The sequence below is a fragment of the Natator depressus genome, chromosome 1 (genome assembly GCF_965152275.1).
Source record: "Natator depressus isolate rNatDep1 chromosome 1, rNatDep2.hap1, whole genome shotgun sequence".
Lineage (NCBI taxonomy): Eukaryota > Metazoa > Chordata > Testudines > Cheloniidae > Natator > Natator depressus.
The window spans coordinates 239,448,012-239,473,236 of record NC_134234.1 but is presented as its reverse complement, the minus strand read 5'-3'; the positions used below and the strand labels follow the sequence as shown (position 1 = coordinate 239,473,236).

General features: G+C 41.3%; 1 protein-coding gene across 10 annotated transcripts in view; it reads left to right on the top strand.

Moving 5' to 3' along the window:
• ERC1 (ELKS/RAB6-interacting/CAST family member 1) overlaps positions 1-25,225 on the top strand; it is a 553,011-nt gene that overhangs the window by 143,613 nt on the left and 384,173 nt on the right. For 6 of the 10 annotated variants that reach the window (XM_074938919.1, XM_074938886.1, XM_074938893.1 and 3 more), the window contains exons 4-7: positions 1,525-1,599; positions 12,062-12,217; positions 14,134-14,217; positions 17,051-17,218. In XM_074938919.1, coding sequence (XP_074795020.1) covers positions 1,525-1,599; positions 12,062-12,217; positions 14,134-14,217; positions 17,051-17,218 — 483 coding nt within the window. The remainder of the gene's footprint in view (positions 1-1,524; positions 1,600-12,061; positions 12,218-14,133; positions 14,218-17,050; positions 17,219-25,225) is intronic. The other 4 variants (XM_074938901.1, XM_074938910.1, XM_074938966.1 and 1 more) reach the window with 1 other exon arrangement.

The window sequence follows — 25,225 nt, the reverse complement described above, 5'->3', positions numbered from 1 at the left end:
GAAAGATTTTTTTTCTTTTGTAACAAGTTACTGCATTTCCTCCTAACAATAATACAGGAAACAGACTCATGTAAGTTGTGTGCCAGAGGCAGTTAGGGAAAATTCAGTTAGGGAGCCGCGATCGGCCAAACCTGCGGACGCGGCAGATAAACCAGCCCGGCCCGGCCCGCCAGGGGCTTTCCCTGAACAAGTGGTGGACCAGAGTTGAGAACCACTGGTCTAGAGATTGAGATAAATTCCAGATTGCTAAATCTTGCTCTGACACAGGCTCCCATTGTGGTCTTTGTCAAATCAGTTCACCATTCTGCCTCAGTTACCCTATCAGCAATATAAGACCTACCTACCTGACAGAGTTTTAAATAATCTTTGCATATCTTTTGAAAGCACTATATAAATCAGCTTTGCAAATTCTGCTTGCTTGTTTATATGGGGGCAAGGAACCTTTTTGACTAGCAAATAAAATACAATCTTTTTCATTACCATTTTTATGGAAAGGCTGAGTGAATATTACTTTTTGTCTGGGCTGGGAAATGTTCATGACTAAGGCTTATACAAGTATTTATTTATTAGATAAATTACAATAACAATTTAGATTTGTGTACACTGCAGCACAGTGAACTTTGGGTATGGCATTGTTTTGGTTGCCTACATTTCTCTCGTATTTAATATCATAGTGTGTGACATGAGGGTGATACATACATTTAACATCTAAGGACCTGCTGTTCATTTTTGAAGATGAATACAGAGAAGAGGGACAGATACACTATAACAGATCTGTTTTTTCTCCAGCTACCTATTTGTATCCTATAGCAACTTGGAAAGTGGTGTAGAGCAGTTCAGCTTGCTGCCATTTGTATTCTCTAGGCAGCTCTGTGGAACACTCTAGCAACGAGAGTGCATGCCCTTTACATATCTAGAGAAATATCACACAGGTATTTGTCATCATCCCCTTTGCACATTGTGAGCCTCTGGAGCAACTTACTATCCAATCATGTTTTTTCAGCTACTTTCAGCCTCTGTGCAGGGAGATCTTCATCATAGGTAACTAGGTGGTTGCTACTCTGGGGGTGGAAAATATGGAAAGGAGCATTATCAACACAGATGCTCACAACAGCATGTTAAACATAAACCAGATTGCTGTTTTTATTAATCTTCTTTAATAGTTCCATCTTCTATGTAAAGACAATTGCCTTTTAAAAAACAGAGGATTCACTCACCAGCAAGGTAGTGGAGATTTTGAGTACGTCTGTTTTACAGTTTATTTTGGATATTTTTATTTTGGTAGTCAAAGACCAAGTTTCTATTGTGTCTGTGTAACTGGGCTAGAGTTCTGTTCACTAGACTGCAGCTTGTCGTCTATGATGTGAAAGGAAGATTGAAGGGCTGGGAACATCGGAAGGCTGTAGAAGGGTAGAATTCTGCTGCATTAGAAAGAGAGAAGGTTCTGATAACTTTCCCTGGCATCCGTGGAGTGGAGTGAAATATCATTGTTTTCCCTCTTTCCTCCTTGTTCTTCTGTTATAGGAGATGCATCGTCGGTTTGAAAATGCCCCTGACTCAGCCAAGACAAAAGCTCTACAAACTGTTATTGAGATGAAGGTAAGAGAGTCCACGTTGGCAGATGGGGGATCCTATTTTTTTCAATGGAATATGGAGTCTTTCAGATAGCATAAAGCATGAGAAGTCTGATAACAGCCAATACAATGCATGGTCCAGTATTACTAATGAAAAAAAGCTTTGAGATTTTCATTGATCAGGCAGGTTAGAGAACTAGTTCATGGCATGATAGAAGTCTGCTTTTCATCTTCCTGGAGTGTGATTTATAGTTTACAGCCAATAATCCATTATAAGGACAGTATGAGGAGATAAGTGGATGCTTTTAATGGTGGTGTGAATTCTTTCCCATCACAGTATTTTCTGAACTTTTGAAAGGGTATTGGTGACATACAGAGTGCAAAACAACATTAGATATTTGCATTCCAAAACACCTTATGTGAAGCAGGTGATTCAGTCAGAAAGATTCATCAATACCACCTTTATCCTGAATTATAGCTAGATGCAGTTTTGTGGTTTGGTCTTTAAACTAGTGATGCAGGATTTAGAGCAACATAGACAACTTGTAGGAGCCTGACGAGGGGTAGGTACACCCTGTGATGGGGTGTCAGGTCACATGTGGTCAAAAGAAAGGTCAGAGGCGGTCCCACAGCCGGTTAGGTCCTATGTTGATGACCCTTACTGTAAAATGTGGTCATATTGCTTAGTAACTGGAGTCAATGAAGTTGCACTTCCACACGGCGGCGGGGCCCAATGGCTAGAGTCAATAGAGTGACCCTTTCGTTCAGGGAAGAGTAACCGAATGGCTGGAGTCAATGAAGTGGCCCTTCCACTCAGGGTAGTGCGGCTTGTTGGCTCGTTGGGGTAGCAGGGTGCCACCAAGGGGGGTGTGGTGCCCAGGGTAGGGGGACTTGACAGTCCTACTACTACAGGTCCTCCCAGCTCCTCCGAGTCCCAGTGTAGGGCCCTGGCAGTGGTGAGGGGAGCTTACCACTGAGTCAGTGGGGTTACTCCCAAAACACAGTGACTGGTTCCCCAGTTCACTCATAAGAGGAAAGTCGAAGTCCCGTGGGCTGCTTCTTACCCTTTCTCCTTTGGCGATGCTCTCTGGTTTCCCTGGGTCTCTGGGGTCCTCAAGGGGTGTACCCTTCTGCTAGCGTGGTCTCTTCTCTGGGCTCATCAGGCAGACTGGTGTCCATCTGGAACTCTGCGTGCTGTGGCTCTATAGTTGGGGCCTGTAGCCGCTCCCTGGTAAGACTCTGTATCCTCCTCCCCCTTCAGCAGCCTGCCCAGACTGAGCTGGGCTGCTTCCTTTTATACTCTGCCTTCAGGCTAAGCATGCCCACCAGAGTCGGAGGGGCAGGGCTTCCTCAGCCTGCAACAGTTAACCCTTTCAGGGCTGGTGCGGGGTAGGTACACCCCATCAGAGAGCCCAAGGACCACAAATGGATTGCATATATATTTACACAACTTCATGTAGTTGTATGCCAGATTGTATGTTCCATAATGTGCATGAAACGTGTAGTAGAAATAAATATTTTCTCTTCCTACTCATCTTTGCATTCACACTCTTCCTTTTCACCACTTCCCACTCTTGTTCTCCAGTATTAACTTTCTCTATAGCCATTTCTCTCTTTTCCATTTTGGAGTCTCCCAATACCTTCCCCATGCTTCCTGACAGGCCAGCCAGTTTTCCTTTTGAAAACATATAGCTGGTCTTTTCCCCTTTCTCTCTCAGATTGTTAGCTGCAGTGCATGCCTCAATAACCCCCCTTTTTACACTTTGAGATGTGCATGAATCAAATTCTATTGCATATATTATGCAAGAGATCAGACTGCATGATCACAGTCCCTTCTAGCCTTATCAATCTGTGCATCTAGCTGGGGAAAATAACAAGTAAAAGAAGTATGTGGTGAGCATAGGGTAGAAAGGTGGGTAGTGTCAAACCCTACAGTTTTTCCGGGGAATGAGTTTGCTAGTAGTCCTTGGAGAAACTGAGTAGGACAGACACGTCTGCTTCTAGAGGATGCATTTTATAAATGAATAGGTATGTGTGTAATAGTGAGCATAAGGGCTCTGTGTTCTGTGTGCATCAATTCCTTTTCAAGTGATTGCATGTGTCCATTCCATTTCAGGTGTGTGTGTGCATGTCATGTGCACTGTTGTCAGAAATTTTTCCCTCAGCTGTAACCCACTGAGACAGTGCATGTGCCCTCGCTGCCTCATGCTGCTGCACAATGGTATAAAGGGCACCCCACAATGCCATAATTTCTTCTGACTACCCATAATGTTGTTGAAGTGTGTGATCTTGCTATTGCAAGTTTTTTCCTCATTTTGTGTTTTGTATATAGTTGGTACTTGTTTTAGTACATTAGTAGCAATAATGTTAGGTACTGTAATTACAAAAGTAAGTTTCGTTTTAAAGTGTTTTTGTTTTGTTTTTTTAAACACTTCAGTTTCTGTTCCTGGGTGACTGGTGCTGGCGCATATCTAGATCATCGGGCTTCAAGCCCTGCCATTCTTGCAAAAAAAACTATGCCCGTGAATGACCCACACTCCAGCCTGAAGTGATTTTGGGATACTCACATTCACAATTGATGCCAAATTTGCAGGAATTTTAAACCAAGTACAAGAAGAGGCGAGGTTTAAGTTTCTGCAATGGAGGCAGTCCTGTGCACACCCTTGGAGCCTTCCCACTCAGAGTAGGTACCAAACACATTGGAATCCATCAGAAGTGCTCCTCCTGGTCTTGCTGATCCTCATGGCCATTCTCCCTCCTGGGTACTGAACAAGAGGCACCAGAAGATGGTGTCTAAGGACTCAATATCTGGGAGATCAAGGTCCCCTGGCTCAAATTCCAGCAGCAAGCATGTGAACAAAGACAGTAGTGTGTGTTCAAGACCAAGGCACTCTCTGAAGCAGTCAACTGCTCAGGCAGGACTGTTGGCGCTAGCCCTGGCCCATTGAGACTGGCCAGTAAGTGGCTCCTTCTAGTGCAACGGTGCTGCCCTTGATGTCTCAGCACTAAGAGACTTTCCCGGTACAGTTGACTTCAGAGCCTTATACAGTGGCTAGGGATCCTTCTGAGTCTCTTGGTACCAGTTTCATTGGCCATGCTAGAGACTTCTCGCCCAGCACAGGCAGCTGCTACTGTAGCCTTATTGATGGCTTTGTCCTAGCATATGCTACCGTGGACTCGCATGTGCCTTTTCATGCGGTGCTATCCAGAGGGAAGTCAGCTGTGTTCTCTCCAGGGCCACCTTTTCCAAGTTCCTGATATCAATCCCAACATCCAGGAACAATCCTCCACTTGGTCGGAGGAGGCTGATTCATCTTTTGATTCAGAGCTGGCTTATACATTTCACAGTAACATCACGTACCTCACCATTCTCCTTTGAGTGCCTACCACCCTTGGTATCCTCTAAAGCCTCTGTCATGGCCACCAATCAGGGACCCATGGCCAGGAAGAAATTGGACCGTGCCCTCTCAGTTCCTTCTTACCACCTGTGACGGTTGCTGGAATGACCCCTCTTGCTATAGCATTGCTTCTTTCCCAGTGGCTTGGACTTTCTCTCTTCATATTTTATATAGTTATTGTAGTTAGTGTATACAGTAATGTTAGTAGTTGTCCCTGTTGTCAAGGGACTTTTCGCCCCAGGGGCTGGGAATGCCTTGGTCCCTGGGGTTCAAGCCATGTGCCTCGTGCAGCAAGCGTATGCCATTTAGTTACCCTCACACTAGCCGTCTAAAGTGTCTGGGGGAGTTCATGTTAAAGAGAAGTGCCAGATCTGCCGGGATTTCAAACCCCGCATGAGAAAGGATAGAGACATTCAGCTGAAGGCCATTCTTATGGAGGCAGCTCTCAAACCAGCCTCAGAGCTGAACTGCTCTGAATCGACACTGAGCACTTCGATATCTGTGCAGAGCACTCCTCTGGCATTATGCTCTTCCCGGCACTGCTCTCCATCCCCAGTGCCAAGGAAGAGGCATAAAAAACAACGCACCAAGATAGGGTGTTCTCCAGTGCAGTGGAGAGACAAGTGGGGTGCAACCCCTGTCCCTCTTCAGGGACCTTTCTCATGAGCAGCTTCTCATCCAGGAGGTGGAAGCCCTCCTACATCTCGGGGCCATAGAGGAGGTTCCTCGAGACTTGAGAGGAAAGGGGTTTTACTCCCGATATCTCCTAATCCCAAAGGGGGGAGGTGGCTACAGCCCATCCTGGATCTGTGTCGCCTCAACATATATATCAAGAAACTGAGGTTCAGCGTGGTCTCCCTGGCCTCTGTCATTCCCTTCCTGGATCCAGGAGACTGCTGCCCTCGACCTAAAGGATGCTTATTTCCACAACTCTCTCTTCAGCGATCACAGAATATTTCTCAGGTTTGTAGTGCGTCAACGCAACTTGCAATTCACCACTCTTCCTTTTGGCTTATCGGCAGCCCCACAGGTCTTCACGAAGTGTATGGCAGTGGTAGCAGCCTTCTTCAGGTGTCAAGGTATGCAGGTCTACCCATATCATAGAAGGTCTATCCATATCAGAGAAGAAGAAGATCAAAGGTCAGGCACATGTCCAACACAGCATCAGTACTGTATGGGCCACCTTCCAAGTGCTGGGTCTGTTGATAAATGAGCAGAAGTCAACCCTAGTCCTGGTTCAGAGAATAGAGTTCATCGGGCAGTGTTTGACTTGACCCAGGCCAAAGCTTACCTACTGGAAGCCCGATTTTGAGCTATGTCAAACCTGATTTCCAAGGTCACAGTCCACCCAATAATGACTGCTAAGGTCTGCCTTAAACTATTGGGACACATGGAAGCAAGTACATACATGGTGCAGTATGCAAGGCTGTGCCTCAGACCCTTCCAGATCTGTCTGCCATCAGTCTACTCCCCAAGCAGACCCCACCTGGACTTAATACTCACTGTTCCGCCTCCAGTCCGCACTTCGCTGACCTGGTGGAGAGACTTAGTATCTGTAATGGAAGGGGGTATCCCTTGCTGCCCCTTCAACGTCGGGAACTTTAGTCTTGGGTGCATCAGACTTGGGGTGGGGAGCCCATCTCAGTGGTCTCAGGACCCAGGGCGTCTGGTCCCAGGAAGAACTCTCCCTGCATATAAACGTCGGGGAACTCAGGGCGATACGCTTGGCTTGCCAGGTGTTCCTTCCCCAGATCTCGGGCAAAGAGTTGCAGGTCCTGACGGACAACACTGCTTCACTGTTTTACATCAACAAGCAGGGAGGAGCTCGATCTTCAGCCCTGTGCCAGGACGCCCTCCGGCTGTGGGACTTCTGCGTGGAACACCCCATTCACTTCGAGGCGTCACATCTCCCGGGAGCCCGAAATGCGCTGTCGGATTGCCTCAGCAGATTCTTTTCCTCTCACTACAAGTGGTCTCTTCACCTGGAAGTAGTCAATGTCATCTTCCAGCGGTGGGGCCTCCCCAGGTGAACCTGTCTGCCACCAGACAGAACAGGAAATGCCATCAGTTCTGTTCGCTGTGCAGGCACAGCATGGTTCCCTATCCGATGCCTTCCTGCTTTCGTGGTCAGACTGCTACTGTACGCTTTTCCAGTGATCCCCTTGGTTCACAAGGTCCTCCTGAAAATCAAATGGGACAAGGCGAGGGTTATCCGGATAGCACCAGCATGGCCATGCCAGCATTGGTTCATTATGCTTCTGGACCTTTCAGTGGCAGCTCCACTCGTGCTCCCACTCTGCCTGGACTTGATTTCACAAGATCACGACCAGTTGCTTCACTCAGGCCTCGCTTCTCTATACCTGACAATGTGGTTGCTGCATGGCTGGACCCTGAAGAACAAGTCTGCTTGGATCAGGTTTGACAGATCTTGCTAGGTAGTAGAAAGCCTTCCACCAGGGCTACCGACCTGGCCAAGTGGAAACATTTCACTTGTTGGGCCTCTGAATGGAACCTTCTCCATCCCGTTCTTCTCTGCAGTCTGTCTTGGACAATCTACTCCATCTAAAGCATCAGGGTCTGGCTCTGTCAAGGGTTCACTTGGCAGCTATCTCAGCCTTGCACCCTCCAGTGAATGGCAGATCAGTGTTCTCCCATAAGAAGAGTCATGTTTCTCAAGGGGCTTGAAAGACTCTATCCTCAGGTTTGCAAACCGATCCCCCCCATGAGACTTAAATCTGGTCTGTTGATGCTCATGGGGCCTCCCTTTCATCTTTTATCATCATACTCCCTACTGATTCTCTCTTGGAAGGTCACCCTCTTGGTGGTGATCACCTTGGCCAGAAGAGCCTCTTAGATCAAAGCCCTGATGTCAGAACTCCCTTCTGTGGTATTCTTCAAGGACAAGGTCCAACTGCGCCCCCATCCCACCTTCCTACCACAGATGGTGTTGCAATTCCACAACACCCAGGATATTTTTCTACCTGTCTTCTTTCCAAAACCTCACAAAATCTCTGAGGAACGTCATACATTGGATGTTAAGCGGACCCTCGCCTTTTATATCAAGAGGATTAAGCCCTTCTGCAAGTCCACGCAACTCTTTGTAGCAATAGCGGAAAGGATGAGAGGGCTACCTGTGTCATCCTAAAGGATATCGTCCTGATAAATCACCTGTATCTGAGCTTTCTTCAAGCAAGCGAAGATTCTGCTTCTGGGCATTGTGATCACTCATTCCACAGGAGCCCAGACTTCATTTACAGCATTCCTCGTGCAGGTACCAATCCAGGACATCTTCAGAGCCCCAACCTGGAGATTGGTTCATACCTTTGCTTCACACTATGCTATCATCCAACAGGCCCATGACGATGCCTGTTTTGGGAGAGCAGTATTGCAGTCAACATGTCCATGAACTCTGAGCCCACCTCCGGGAATACTGCTTGTGAGTCACCTAGTATGGAATGGATATGAGCAAGAATTGAAGAAGAAAAAATGGTTATTAACCTTTTGTAACTGCTGTTCTTTAAGATATGTTACTCATGTCCATTCCATGATCAGCCCTTCTACCCCTCTGTTGGAGCTACTTGCAAGAAGAAACTGAGAGGGCGTGGGGCCAGTGGCGTCCTTTATACTGACGCATATGGACACAACTCCAGAGGGGGCTAATGGATACCACTTAGGGAAAAATTTCCAGCAACTGTGCAGGTGGCATGCACACAACTAGCATGGAATGTACATGAGCAACACATCTCAAAAAACAACAGTTACAAAAGGTTAGTAACTGGTTTTTAGAATTGGAAAATGTACAGAGAAGGGCAACAGAAATGATTAGGGGTATGAAACACCTTCCATATGAGGAGAGATTAAAAAGACTGGGACTGTCCAGCTTGGAAAAGAGACAACTAAGGGGGGGGATATGATAGAGATTTATAAAATCATGAATGGTGTGGGAAAGTGTTATTTAAGCCTTTATATAATGCAAGAACACAAGACACCACCCAGTGAAATTAATAGGCAGCAGGTTTAAAACAAACATAAGGAAGAACTTCTTCTCACAATGCTCAGTCAACCTGTGGAATTCGTTGCCAGGAGATATTGTGAAGACGAGTGATATAACTGGGCTCAAAAAAGAATTAGTTAAGTTAGTAAAGGATAGGTCCATCAATGGCTATTAGGGAAGATGCTCAGTGACGGAACCCCATGTTCTTGGTGTCCCTAAATCTCTGACTCCCAGAAGCTGCGACTGGATGATGGGATGAATCACTCAACAGTTGCCCTGTTCTGTTCATTCCCTCTGAAGCATCTGGTACTGGCCACTGTCAGAAGAGAAAATACTGGGCTAGATGGCCTGTTGAGTTGATCCAGTATTACTCCTGGGGGATTTCTGCACCACTGCGCATGCACAGAATTCATGTGTCCCACATAATTTTATTTTTTTATTCAGAAAATACAGTCTGCCCCAGAAGTGCTGCAGTTCTGTCTTTTGCCCATCAGAGACCACTGTGGTGCCAGAATAGCCAACAGTAGGAATGCAGCAGGCTGTTCTGGTGCTACAGTAACCTCTGGTGGGCAAAAGGTAGAACTGCAGCACTTCTGGGGCAGATTGTATTTTCAGGGGGGGAAGGATTTTCTGTGTGTATGCAGTGGCACATATTTCCCCCAGAAGTAGAAGTTCATCACAGCACCTAGCCCATGGAGCCAGTTTAGGACAGAATATGGCACATGGGGCTGCTGGGGGTGGTCACAGACTGGGGTCTGGAATGGCTAGTGAGGGGGACAGACTGGGGCGTGGGCTCAGAAGCTAGTGGGGTGACAGGGTTGAGCCAGGGTCTGAATGGGAGTGGGGGTACATGGCCACATGGGGAGGGAAGAGGAGGCTGCAGGGACTCATCGAGATGGGGGGTGCGGGGACAGGGGCAGATGTGCCTGACTGAATGGGAGAGGTTTGGGATCAGCCAGGTCTGCATGGGTGAGGCTTCCCAAATACCTAACAATCCTCCCCTCCCCCTCCCGCCCCCAAAAACCTGTTCCATACTTGTTATTTAAAAAAAAGTGCTTATATGCTATTTCATATAAATGTTCAATAAGTTTGTTCTTATAACTTAGCATAAGCGATTAAAGTAGTTGAACCTTAGGCCGAGGTCAAGCTGACCTGAGAGGAATGCTGAAGAAGCAACTGCTTACTTTTCTCAGATCCTGCGACAATCAGATTTCTAAAGGCTGTGAACTGTTTATATCCCCAAGTAGAGGATCCATGTCACTTAAATCTGCTGTTAATGAAGCTAGTGAGTTCTCTATTTGACCTGCTGGCTGCCTGTTCATTACTCCCTGTCTTAATGAAGGTAGCCTTTTTTGTGTCAATTATATCAGCCAGGAGAGTGGATGAATTACAAACTCTAGAGTCTGAATCTCCTTATGCTGTTTTCTAAAAGGACAAGCTGTACCTGTGCCCTCATCTAAAGTTCCTCACCAAAGTGGTGTCTCGGTTCCATATTAATCAAGCTATCTGTTTACCAGCTTTTTCCTCTAAACCTCATACTCAGAAGGATGAAGAGAGTCTTCACATGTTAGATGTCAGGAGGAGACTAGGATAGTGTTGGCGTTTTACCTGGACAGGACTAAATCATTCCAATCATCTTCACAGTTGTTTGTGGCAGTTGCAAACTGGATGAAGGGCAGGTCCCGACTTTTCTCAGAGAAACTCATCCTGGATCTCCTCTTGTATACATTTGTGCTAGGACTTGGCCAATGTAAACCCTCCAAAGAGAGTGTTAGCACATTCATCAAAGGCTCTAGAGGTTGCAAATGCCCTTTTTCCCCAAGTGCCTATTCTGGACCTTTGCAAACTTGCATACCTTTGCCTCCTCTTATGATGTTTCTCAGCAATCTAGAGATAAAGCCAAGTTTGTTGTGTCGACCTTCAATCTTTATTCAGGTAGACTCTGATCCTCCCCTCCAGATTGAACTGCTTGTACGAATTGCTTGTGTGAATCACCTGAAGTGGAATGGACGTGTGCAATCACTCGAAGAAACAGTTACTATCATGTTCTCTGAGATGTGTTGCATGTATCCATTCCACAATCCACTCTCCTTCCTCTCTCTACTGGAGTCTGTCTGGTGAGAAGGAACTGAGGGAGATTGGGCGCAGCTCTGTCCTTTATACCATCATGCAGTAGCAGAGGGCACATGCACCCACCCTGACAGGTACCGCTGAGGGAAAAATCTCTGACAGTTGTGCACTGGGCATGCACACACATGAAATGGAATGGACATATGCAACATATATTGAAGAACAACAGTTACAGAATAGGTTAGTAACCATTTCTTCCTGTTATGTCTAACACCTGAGACAATAAACAATCAACAATAAATCAAGTAGATTGGGAGATCTCCATTTATTCTGTTACAGCATGAAAAAGACAACAGATTGGATTGTTTACTTGTAACATGTATGTATTTTTTTAACTATGTAGAAATGTTTGAAAAAGTATGTGTGAGACTTGGACTAGTTTAGCATCCCCTATATGTTCATCCACTCAGGAATAGATTGATATCAGTGCATCCATTCCATGCTTTATGATGATTATTGTGTTTCTCATTTGTCACGTAGACCACATCAGTAGAAGCTGAGACGAACTTGTTTCACAAGCTCTCTTTTCCCATACTTGTGGCACATCCATGGCTTAGGGTCACTATGAAACTGCTGTTTGTACTAATACTGTGCCATCATTATTTGTATTACTGTCACTATAATAATTTCTCTGGTGTATATATAACCTCAGGACTGCAAAGTGACTATTTCATAGTCTCTTACTTAGTGTTCACTTCAAATGCCACCTATAGCAACAACCTAGTTCACAGGCTTACACTCCTTTGCTTGCAGAATGGAGAGAATTGGAGAAAAGTGCCCACTCAGGCAGTCAGTCTTAATTGCTCAGAGAGATGATGTTTAAACAGGTGCAGAGTAATTACTCAGGGAATGTTTATTAAGGGGCAGTTACAACACTGGTGCACTCATATACATTGTCCTTCTTACAATGTGTTAATGAGACGTTTAACTGCACGTTGCTTTCCCTCTCTTCTTACTCTTCTCAGGACTCAAAAATCTCCTCCATGGAACGTGGCCTACGTGACTTGGAAGAGGAGATTCAGATGCTGAAGTCAAATGGAGCTCTAAGCACAGAAGAGCGTGAGGAGGAAATGAAGCAAATGGAGGTGTACCGTAGTCATTCCAAATTCATGAAAAACAAGGTAATGAGAGAACAATGATAGTAGCATAATGAACTCTGAGCCTTGGGGAACAGGTGGGAGAAGTACTCCTACTCATGTCATCGAATCAAGGGATAGATTTGGGACCTGCCCTGTACTGCGAGCATTGGGAGATAGGAGAGAGGAGGCATCTGCATTCTACTCTAAAATGACTGGACTAGCCTTAGAATATTTAACAAAGGAAAATGGAATGTTTAAGAAAAGCTATAGAACTGTGGGCCAGATTCTGTCTTTAGATTTACACTCACAGCTTCCATTGACTTAACTGAGATTTGTCAATATCTTCGGTTCTTTTCTAGTTCTTATCTAGTTCTTCTTATAGTTTGTGTAGACATGCCCTTAATTAACCTAAACACCTACTGCATGGCAAGCTGGGTCGTAGAGCTACAATTCTCTAACATGCCGCTTACTAACTGTGTGTGTGAACTCTGCTGATGCACACTAAAAGTTCCCTAGTGGGCGTCAGCAAGGTCATTTGGACAGTTAGTGTGTGGTATGTTGGAGAGCTGTAGATTGACACCCCAGCTTGCCGTGCACTAAGTGTTCGTGTAGACATGCCCTTAGTTTAGCAGCCTTTTAAAAAATACTTTATGGAGGGAGAAAAGTATTTCTTCCCATTTGACCTGTTGGATCACTGTGACATGACCAAGAGATTTAGTGTTATTTCAAGTCTGGGGTGAGCATGAACTGTAGTGAAGGGGTTTCTATTGCACTGTCCTTCCAGTAGTGTTGTCATAAAATGAACAGATTCTACTTCAGTAGTGGTGCCAAGATTTTTTCAAACTTATGAGTATGTTTGTGCTGCAAGGCAAGATGGCACTGAGAAACACACGTACTTTGGCTCAGAGCTTGGTATCAACACTGCTTGCTGGACTGTAGAGTTTAAGGTCACTTCATATTTTGTTTCTACTGGATATTGTGGAGTGCTCACCACTGTATTTGTCCTTCAGTGAAATGATTTGTTTAAACAATATAGTTCTAACCTGTTGGAGAAAGTTAAACACAAGATTACAATCCCCTAAAGCAGAAATATATGTGGTAATAAGACTTGTTAGTGCCTCCACCACTCCAGTACATTGACTCACCCCAGGGAAAACGCCTCTGTTTTTTAAATAGCGCTTTTTATCCTGTTGAGTTACCACTAGCAAATGAGGAGGGGAGGGGGAAACATTTTAGGCATATGCAAAGGCCATTTGAATTACCAAGCCTTCGTACTGCCTTACCATATCCAGTTATTTCTCCTTCACTGTGTTAGAAACTCACATCACATCATCCTCCCCATTTACAGACTTGATGAACCTATTTGCTTGTGATAAATTTCTGGATCTCTTCCATACATCACACACTCTTCTCTCCTGCAGACAACTTCCTCCCTACCCATTGTTGATTTAACAGCCTTATCCCCCTTGTGGCTTATGACCAGCCACAATCCTGTTGTCTTCTCCTATCCCTCTGTCTTATCTTGCTTAATAAATGTACATAGTTGTCCTTTTAATAATGTGTTTGTGTTAACATCAACAGCTGCTTCCTGGCATATTAGTCCAGTTTACACCTTTGAAGTAAATGATTTTTCTCTCACTATTTGTTTTAATTTTCTACTTGCTCCCAGTTTCAAAATGGTTGGGTAATATGCTCTAGATCTGAAATATATAAATCTAACTGTAACCATGTTTGTAGTGTCAATTTTTATAAGTATGATGAAACTCTTGCCTGGGGACTTGTTAAAATAGAGGAACTTTAAACTCCTCTGATCATGACAGCAAGGATGAGGGAATGAGTGACCAGTCATGATCTTGCTGTGTAGTTCTTTGTCACGTTTAGTCACTATGATGGCTGAAACAGGTCAACTAGAAGACAACAAATGATAAACATTGAAAAGAATAACAATGTCGTGGCAGGTAGAGCAACTGAAGGAAGAACTAAGTGCCAAAGAGGTTCAAGGGGAGGAGCTGAAAAAAAGAGTGGCTGGTCTCCAGGCTGAGGTCTCTGCCGTAAGATTCATCTCTTTGTGTGCAGTGGCCATTCATTGGGTCTTTGCTAGGTCTGTGGCTTTCTGGTAGCTTACACTTTTCTTCTTTTACACTCTGCTAATTTACATGACAGTAGAACTAACCAGTTTGCTCTGTTCTGTATCTGCCTCTTGTTCACATCAGCTTGGCATCTGTAGCATCACTGTTCAAAACGCACTCTGAATACCTTATTTGTTGTCTTAAGTAGTATGATTCAACTTGATGGTGATTTGTTCTGTCATATTGGGGCAGATTTTCAAAAGTGCTCAGCACCCAAAATTGCAGTTAGATTTTTCAGAAGAGCTGCAGTTTTATTTAGGCACCAAAATTAGTGCATAGTTTTTTCTACAGCATGTGCTGAGCTCCTTCGAATATCTCTCCAAAGATGTAACAGTGGGAGCTGTTGGTGCTGAACACTTTTGAAAATATATCCTTGATGTAGTTGCCTAAATGAGATCTCTTCTCTTTTGAAAATCTGGCCCTATATCATTTCTGCAGTATATGTTTAAGTTTTTCCTTACTGTAAAGTACTGTGAATGCTCTGGGTGATCAGTGTGTGTTCAAGAGCAGAGAGATGTGAACACTTCAGGCTGCCTTCATTTCCTGTGCAGCTTTGATTGGTATGCAGTACATTCCTTCCTAAAGAGCTTGAGCATGATAGCTCGGGGGGCTCAAGGCTCTGAAATTTTGGATCTGGGGACAATGAATTTATGACATTTCCTGGGACTGTTAATATTGCGTACTATCTGTATGCAGGTAAAACGTCATCAAGTTAAAATATCTGGGCTAAGAGGGTCTAAATTCCCTCTTCTTCAGATGGAGCCCAAGTAAATTGTCTTTTTTCAAAAGCAAAACTGACCAGTGATTTTACTCTAATTTGTGTTGCCTCTGAATTGGAGAATGTAGTGCCATCTGAAGCTTACAAGGTTTTTTTGGTTGAGAGACGGTAAGAAAACTGAACTAGCCTGAAATTCTGTAATTCCTTTCCATTTCTTATGCTGTACCCAAGGTAATTAATGCATTTGGTTTTGGTTGTTATATAGGAACAAAAGTTTGAGAGGCTGACCGCAGAAACTGCTACAATTCACACTTAGGTGCCTCTCTGCTAAATGGAATGAGGAATCTTTTAATTGAAGTATTTTCTATCAGTAAAAAGAACTAAGGTGTCTAGCATCTAGTATAAGATGAACATTAAAGTCACAATTAAGTTAATGACTTACCATTTAATAGTCCTCTAAATGAAATTCTCTTTAACTTCTCTCCAGTTTCTCCTTTAAAAAATGGAGAAAGAAATCTTAAACTGTCCCCAGTTTCTACACACCTACATTCATCTCCCCTACACACCATTTTACTCCAGGACACACAGGTCTGAGGTGATGTGTTAGAAAAACTGCAGTAGCATCCAAGAAAGAGGATTTTTAAAATATCCATTTATCAACAGGGTATTGTCAAGATATAAGGAAACTTGTCCACTTCCTTACTTTCATCTAAGGACTCAGAATATTATTTTTAAGACATCTGTATTGCCATTAACACCTCAGATTATTAAAATTGACAGTTTTTAAAATATAGTTCATTCTTTTAAAAAAATAAGATTTATGCTTTTTTCATGTGTATTTCACTCAGTTTGGAAAACAAAATTGGACTGGTCAGTTTCATTTTAGTTTATAATCTGCTTCATTTTCTGGTTTGCATGAATTTAGTATGCTGTTGGGCTTGGGTTTCCACCACTGCTGGGGAAGTTGTTTGTAAATTGTTCATGTTTGGCTTTATAAAGTCCTGTTCCTCCTCCTTTGATCAAAATGTTAGGCCTAAATTAAATTGCCCTTTTTAGGGGAGGAGGCAAAACCAGAAATTTCCAATTATAAGCCTGATTTATGTCAGTTTGTAGCCTCAACCAATCCCTCTCTTTAAGCATGTATTCTTGACTTCAGGTTTGGTTCCAAAGGTGTCCTGGGTGATGGTTGTTTTTAGTCTGAGGTTTTTAATCTTACCCCATTACTGTGCAGATGAAATTTTTCACTCATTATTCATTGAGATTTTCTGTCTCTTGAAACCATGGGAATTTTGCCACTGTCTTCAGTGAACTCTAAATCTGCATAGAGATTTTCATTGTATAGCAATTCCAAAAGCAGCTTTTTTAGTATGATTTGTTGTAATTTTAGTGTTAATAGTTTTACACTATACTCGGACTCACTTTAAGAAAGATTCCCAAATAAAGGGATGTTTCTCTTGTCAGGAAGGGTGAAATGCTAGTTTTACCAAATGTAAAAATGAAAGGTATGTTTCACTGACATTCTCTCTGGAGATGGGTTTGGATTGGTGCGCTGAAAGGGTGGCAGAAGAAACTAGTTCAAGTGACAAAAGGCAAACGCCCATCAAAGAGATCACTCAGAGGTATACCCAAACATATCTAATCTCTTTAGGTGTTTACAATGCACTGTTACTACCTGAGCAATGTACATATCCAGTACAGTTCTGTTGCATCTTCATTAAAAGACTACCCCTGGTAAACAGTTGATTTTGGATTGTCCATTATAGGACAACTGAATATGGGTTTCACTCTATTTAAATGCATACCTTTTACTAACTGAATGGGATTTACTTCCCCCTTTTTCCCCTGATGTTCTGTGGAGACCTTTCTGCTAGGCTTACAGGCAGCTAAAGACTTGTTCTTTAGAATATCATTCTCCTTCTTTGGTAGTTTTATAAATGATCATTTTTTATTGCTGTGTTAAAGGTATAGATTGGTAACTATCGATCCTCTCTTCTTTTTCCTCTTCCCCATGTTTGTTTCCTTCTTCAGATTGGTCAGGTGAAACAGGAGCTGTCACGCAAGGACACTGAGCTGCTGGCCTTGCAGACAAAACTGGAGACCCTCACAAACCAGTTCTCTGACAGCAAGCAGCATATCGAGGTGCTGAAAGAATCCCTTACAGCTAAAGAACAGAGAGCTGCCATCCTTCAGACAGAGGTGAAATGGATACTTCTGTATATGTGGACTATTTGGGACTTTGGAGGTGGGGAGGAAATCCAGAGAGGGTTGTGTGTTTTCTTTCTTGATTGTTTCCTGCCTCGGAACTGCAGGGCATTACAATCCTTCTTGCCTCTGGGACATTTTTGCTGCATTCCAGAATGTCCCATATTAGTGGCTGTGTTCAATGTTGCTTGTACTGAACAAATCATTTCACCTATTAGAAATTTGGGATTCTGTAGGGAAGGAATTCTAGAAGAACGACAAGTGTATGTACATATGCATGTATATACATGCTGTACTAATGTGCAATTAGCAATCCGCTCTTAGATACAGCTATCTTGGAATCTGCTATGGCTGGGCTGAGGGAAAGGGGAAGGGGTTTGCAATGGCTGATCATATAGCTAAAAAGAGAAGGTGGAGGAACTGAGAGCATTCTGGTGGCTGCCTTTGTGGTTTCATTACCACCATCAGCACTTAGTGGAACTCTTGCACATAAGCTTTTGCTTACATCTGAGACATGCATGCCATGCTTCAGAGAGCAAACCACATATTCTGAAAATATTTTTTTCTTAAATTTAGGAACTTCTGGGTTTGATGACAAATCTTCTTTAAACTCTTGTGTTATATAGGGGAAAAGTGTACATCTGCACTTCTAAAGTTTAATGAGCACTGGAATTAAACTGCTACTTCTGGAAATCCTTCAAGAACAGGCATAAATTGCTGTGACACTGTAGCATTTCAGTTGAGTAACTTGGATAAATACAGTGATGGGAAAGATCCAGAAGAGGGCGCCATTGTATCAGAAAAGGTTTTTCTGACATGCATGACAGAAAAAATCAGTAATAGGCAAAGAGTGGCTTGTGTTCAAAGTGGGGGCAGGTGTGTGTGAAAGAGTTGTAGGATAATGATGATACAAACATTCTGTATCACAGACTATGAAATGAGTTATATGTGCGTTTTATTTTTTTCCTGATTAGGGATGTTTTTATTAGCTGTATCTGGTAAATGATTATGGCTATGATTGACACACACAGAAGAAAAGTTTTTTTACAGTGGATATTTGTGGGTACTCTGTAATAGCTTTTGTGAGAGATTGAAGCTGCAGAATCACAACTTGGAGTACCATTTAAATTAGCAAGCAAGAAACCTTGATTTAAATAATTGATTTTAATCTTGCTTAACATGTGTACTTTTTAGTTATCTCCGCCACCCCCTTCCAGAAAAAAAGTTAATTCTCATTGGTTGGTATAACCATTAAATGATGCCAATATGCAACTAAATATAGTCTTTACACTAAATTTGGTACTTTTTTTTTTTGCTATCCTCTGTGATACATTATATGTATACATATTTATTTAAGCAATTATGTAGCTCAACATAATTTTTTTTTCAGATTCTTAATTTTTACATTTATATTGTGTTAGAAAGTGTTGAATGACTCATTTCTTATTTACTAGATGATAATTTTTTACTTGGAATTTCTGTCAGGCTGCATTTGGATAGAAATTGGATCTCAGCTAACAATGCACAAAGCTAGCATTTTCAATTTGTTTTAATTTAAATAAAATGACTTTAAATGTACTGAATGCGTAAGGAAAACAAAACATGCTATAAAAACATAGTTTGCATTCAAAAAGCAACTAATATATTAAAAAAAGGAACTATTAACTATAGTTAGGGAATTGACTGTTGTGTCTCGTAACCCTGGGCCAGATTTTCAAAGGTATTTAGTTGTCTAAAAATGCAGATAGATGCTTAGTGGGATTTTCAAAAGTGCTGAATTAGGTTAACTGTCTTACTCCCACTGAAATCAATAGCAGTTAGGTGCCTAAACAGGATAAATACTTTTTAAAAATTGGTCCCATGTCCTTCAAGTTTTTAGAATTAATAGATCTCATCCTCTCCCACCTGTTTTTTATTCACAGATTGGAAGAGGAAAATAAACTCTTCTACTTTTTCAACTCCCAATTGCTTTCTCAGTTTTGAATGAACTAGTCCAAACAAAGAAAATATTATCTCTGCTAGCTAAACTGAAACCAACAGTAATTAAGGCAAAAGCCTTTTTTTTTTAAGCAAAAAAACCTTGAAGTACTTATATTTGGAAAAATGTGAATACCAACATGCATTGTGTAGTAAAGAATGGAAAATAATATAGATTCTTACTTAATGCAGTACATGACTTTGTGTCATTTATAAAGCTTGAGTTCACCTCAAAAATTAAAGATGTTTTCCATTGATTCAGTATAAAAATAAAAAAGCAGAACCCTGAACTCATTAAAACTTGAGGAGGGCTCCTTTATGCAGCATATTTTTTTTAAATTGGTCTAAATAAATTTACAGTAAGTCTAGGCCTTAACATATGTTGTCATAATTTCAAATTTAATATTAAACAGATGTATTTTAAAAATAAAATGTATTTAATTTAAATTTAAGAAATAATATTTTTTAAATTATTTTCTAAATTATTTTTATCCACGCTGATTAGGGAGAATATTTGTGTCTTAGTTTAGTTGGGGCTTGTAACAGCAGTAATATTAAAGCTTTTGTCTTTTGATTTGAGGAATGATAACATTAAATTATCTCACCTATAATATTAATCATTTAATGCTTGGAAATAACTTTCCTGTACTAGTATTCTCCAAGGCATCGTCCCATATAACATCAGTGTGCAATGCAAGAACAGATTTGGCTGTTTCTCTAAGCAATGAGCACCTTCCTTTTCTCAGGAGATTCGGAGAGATTATAGATTCAGCTCTGCGGTGTCAGAAACTTTAGCAACATTAGGATTTGAGGATGCTGTATAAAAACTTTTCTCTCTAGGCCGCTAGTTCAAACCCACTCCAAGGTGTTCTTGAGTGGAAGTTGTTACAATCTGATAGCTGTTTGGCCTACATAAAGAGATGATGATGATTCTCAGGTTGTTTCCCAGTATCCATGTAAGAAGAACATTGAAGTGAAAATCAAAGAATTACCCATTAGTGTTTCTATAAACCCTCTTCTTCCATACTTCTAGGGACAGTTGTTCCCTTTCCAACAACCACATTTGTCGCTAATTTGCACATTTGTAGACATTCTTCACAGAGTCGCCAAGGATTCAGTAGTCATGAACAGGTGATCACCTGAGATATACTTGTTCTCTAGATAAAAAGAGGACTTTAGTCTCATGACAATGAACCCAGCAACTTTCACCACCACTGAATTCACCAAAAGAGAAATTGGTAATGTGAGGAAGGTTAGAGGAGAGTTACCAGGTCTGACACTCTTCAGTATTAAAAAAATATCTAGGTCATTATTGGAACACGCTCTGTTACTTTTCTGAAAGCTTGCTTGCTTTATTGTGCATAAAATTATAGAGTAGAGCGAACATAGGTTGATTAAAAATATTGACCTATGAGGGTTTCCTGTGTTAGAGTTACTGTCACATCCTGTGGAGTGGGCTTTAACAGAACCTTTTGTTGATCTTAAAAGCCAATCATTTGGATAGCATTTTAGGAGTAGTTTTGGTTAACTTTGGCTGCTATGCTTTTGGTTTGAGGTAGTGAATGTCCAGTGCAGATGATGGGTCAAAAGGAAATGAGAGAGAATTTCGTGACCTTTAGTAGCTGGGGAGTAAAATACTTTTGGCCTCCAACTGGTAATACTGCAATGACCAATCAGGAAATATAACTTGGTAGCTGTAGGAAACTAGAAGGAACTGTGGAAGAAATAAAATGTTAGCAAGGCACACTCTGCAACCGGTGATCCATTAAAACCAACTTTCATATGGGGAAGTAGTTTAAAGGTACTTTTAGATGAACATTTTTGGGGAAATGGCTTTCTCCCTGAGCCTTTGCCTTTTATTCTTCCATAAGAACAGAGTGCAGAGGTGATGCAGGATTCAGGCTTGATGGCCCAGAGATTAAACTTGGCACCTGCCTTATTGGAACTAAGAGTTACAGTGTCCTATTTTGGAGTTGTTTACCTTGAGGGCAAGTGGGTGGAGAGGCTACTATGGTTAACTTCTCAATTTGTAAATGAGCCTTTATAAATGGTGCTATGAATTTACAATATCTTTGTAAATAAAGAAAAAATCAATATTTACTTTAGTTAAAAGGCTCCATCAATATAAGGTTGTTCTTTTATCCTACTGAGCCCTTTTGTTTGGATCAGGGCTGCAAGGTATTCAACTTCAAAGGGAAGTTAATTCAATATGTTGAAATATTGTGCATTACTTGTATATTCTATCCAAGTTGGCATGATTCTGTGACCTGAACCTATTCCATAGGGCAAGTGAGGAGATTCATATTCAGCAAAGAAACTAATACAGCCCCTAAGAAGTGTATTGTTTACACTGAATGTGTTAAATGAAAATATGAGTCTTTAAAGTCTTGTCCATGTTGGGGCTTGTAACAGTGTTTTGAAACTATGTTAATACACTGTTACACCAAAACAGTTTCTGTGCATATTGGAATCTGTTTCAAACTATGGTGGGGGCGGGTTACGAGCCCTGGGTGGTAATCTGTATATAGGTTTGGAAGAATTTGTTTATCTGTAACTGTCAGTAAATGTCGATTTCATTGTACACGTTCACACAGATGAAAAAATATTTCAGTGAATAACAGGGTGGATTTGATTTAAATAATGATTTCAATCACTAGTCAGGAAGACTCAGATTTCTTCATAAAAGTGCATTCTTGTTGGTTGTTATAACCTTAATACATATTCAATTTGGAATGAATTAGTTCAAAGGAAGAAAATATTCTTTCTACACTGGCAGAAGAAACTACTGCAGTTAAAAGTGAGATTATCACTTCAACAGTTCTGAATCCAAGTGCTTAAGTGACTTCCACCAGTTCACTGGTGTGACTTTCTTTAAAACATCATCAGCAAACATCTATTTCTTGAATGGTTCACCCTTAGCTCTGAAGTTTATTATAGTTGGCATTATGGGGGGATGATTGCTGGATGTACATGTCATAGCCAGCTCCTCTTCTTCAGCAAAAAGAAAAGGAGTACTTATGGCACCTTAGAGACTAACAAATTTATTTCAGCATAAGCTAACTTCAGCAGTTAGTTTGATCCTGGTACCGAGTATTGAGAGTATTTGCAAGAAAGTGAGCTGGAGATAGTGCTTGTCCTGTTCATTTTTTAAAAACAATAAAACAGCTATTTCCCTGCATTTTGTTTAAGGCTACAGAAATAGGCTTCAGGGTACTCAGCATGTGTTCAACATTTCTCGTAAGCCCAATGTTGAGAACTTTGGCTGTGACAGTGCCATCTATTTTTGCATGATTTTGTTCACAAACTGTCATCAGATTAGGCCAGTTCTTGATCTAGTGCTCAGACCAGTCCACTACTGAGTTCCATTGCACGTCTTGTGGGAGCGTTAGCTTGGTTCCTCCCACTTTTTTCAGAGCAGCTGCTGCAAAGTGGTTGTTATGGAAGTATTTTGCAATTTCAACAACATTAGCTGTTATTTCTGGAACACTGAAGTCTTTGTCTAGGAGGTGCATCAAATGAGCACTGCAACTGTATGTTATTAGCTTGGGACTCTCTTCACTCTCTCCTAAACTTCTTCTCATCTTGGATGCATTTGCAGCATTGCCTGTGACCGAGCTGCATACTAAACATTTGAACTTTTTTTCACAGTTTGTTATAGCTTTTACTTCTACTACTTGTAAGTATTCTGCTGTGTGTGCATTTCCTGATGTATCAATTGTTTCTGTAAGGAAGACATTCCCTTCTTCTGTTGTCACACAAGCACATTCAACAGGATCATTGTGGACATTGCTCCACCCATCAAGACTCAGGTTAACAATTTCACCCTCTAGACCTTTTGCGCACTGCACAATTTCTCTTTCATACACTTTATTCAGCAATTTGCCTGCCACATCTGCTCTGTTGGGTGGACTGTATCCTGGTGTTACTGACTGAACCATCTTAATGAAGTGTGGGTTCTCAATTGTACGGGAAGGAGAGTTTTTGTTGCATAAACAATCCGGGCAATTTTTTCATCAATTACCTCTTTATAATCTGCTGGTTCTTATCACAAACTTATCTGTGGTTGTTTCTGGATGATGGAGATTTTTTTTTTCTTTTTGCTACAAGTGATATACTGTGGCTATGTGACCTACATGATGTGACTGAAACACTCTCATTAGCAGATAACTCTGAAACTATAGAAAATTATGGTGACCTTGAAGGTGGATAGTCTTCAGAATCCTGTATTCTGAGGATGGATTCTCCTAAACAAAATAAGTCAAGGCAGTTATTTAATTATTATTACCATACTGCTCATTTAGTATTACTCATTGCATTCACTGACACTAAGTACTACTTTAAAGGTGAAATTGTAAAAGGAAGATCTGCCTATTTCAGCTGTTTGTTTTTTATCACAACTGCATCTAAAATGATAGTACCATAGACTAACAACTATATTTTTTGCTCAAACATGAGAATTCAAGAGTAGTCCAGAAAGAAGACAGGTAGTCCTTAAGAAAGAAGTCTGAAATAAAAAAGTTTACCAACCTGAAGATCTTGCATGTTCAGATATGTTGCTTTCATCATCTTCAATGCAGCTTTCTCCTGAGAAGGAGCACTTCTCATGGTGTTGTTTCATTTGGGCAACCAGGCCTTGCATTTCTTTGTTGCGCTGTTTGCATTTTACACACATGCCTGTCTTACCCACAGGTAGAGGAACTTCAGTAAAATACTCCCAAACTGGGTCTCTTTTACAGCTTGGTATCGTTATAGGTTTTCCCTTCTAGTGAGAGAACGGTATGGTAGATCTCAAATCAATGAAGGCTACACTCAGAAAGACCCCAAGACTTCTGGAATATGCTGCTCAAACAGTTTTTCACTTTTGTTTCTACTGCCTGTCCTTCCCTTCTCACATTTCTCTCCAGACTTCTTCTCCTTGTCCAGATCTGTTCCGTCCCCAACAATCTTCTATTCATTGAACTTTTTGAAACTTTCCTCTTTTAGAGAGAGGTAAGGGATTGACTCAGCGTACACAAATTTGCAGAGGGACAGTAGGGTTGAGGTCTTTCTGTCTTTCTGTCTTTCTTTCTGTCTTCCTTCCTTCCGTCTACATTTTTGCTGTTAACAATCATGTTAACTCTGGAGACACAAATCCACAGTTTGAGAACTGCAAAGCTAAGCATCTTTGATGGTATCTTCTAGACTGAGCACTGAGTCCCATTGGGTAGATAGAAAGATTAACCTAAATAATCTATACAGAAGCCTGTGGAACCCCAAAAGATTGGGTCCCTAATCCATGAACTATTGGAACTCATTTACAAATCTTTTCTTAAACATTCCATGAATATATTGTCTCATACTATAGCATTAGAATTTATAATCCCTATTCCATGATGAGATATCTTTGAGCTATAATGTTTCTTAATTAAAATCTTTAGATAAGTTTTTTCCTCAAAAAGCATTTTATCAAAAAAAATCTGATTTAAATCAATAAAATCCATTTTTTTTTAAATCATTGATTTTTATCCACCCTGGTCAGTAATAGGAAATTCACAGATAGGCAAAGTAAAAAGAATGCTGCTTAAGAGCTGGATTTAAGATGTTTGTATATTTTGACATGTGATGTTGACAAATTATGTTTTAATGGTTGTAAAGCTTTAACTTTTTGAATCACATCATCTACTGTCATTCAGTAATTATTGACTGACACCCCATCCATAATATCCCACCACTGTGAAAATTTAAATAACCAAAAAAAGGTTTAAAATAAAATGGATATTATCCAATAACATTATAAAAAAAAATAAAATTGAATTCTGCCACGCCTATCTGTACAGCATGATTGTTTCATAAGTATTGCTTATCTTCGATAAAGCACCAAGTCTTGCTCGTTACAATTCTGTTCATAATTCGTTGACAAACATAGTTCTGTCTATGTTGACCGGGGAAATAGTTTATCGCACCTCTAGCAAAAAGTATGTTTAATTATGATTTATTTGAAAGATGCTAAAACAGAGTAACCAGACATTGCTTTGATAACAGTTT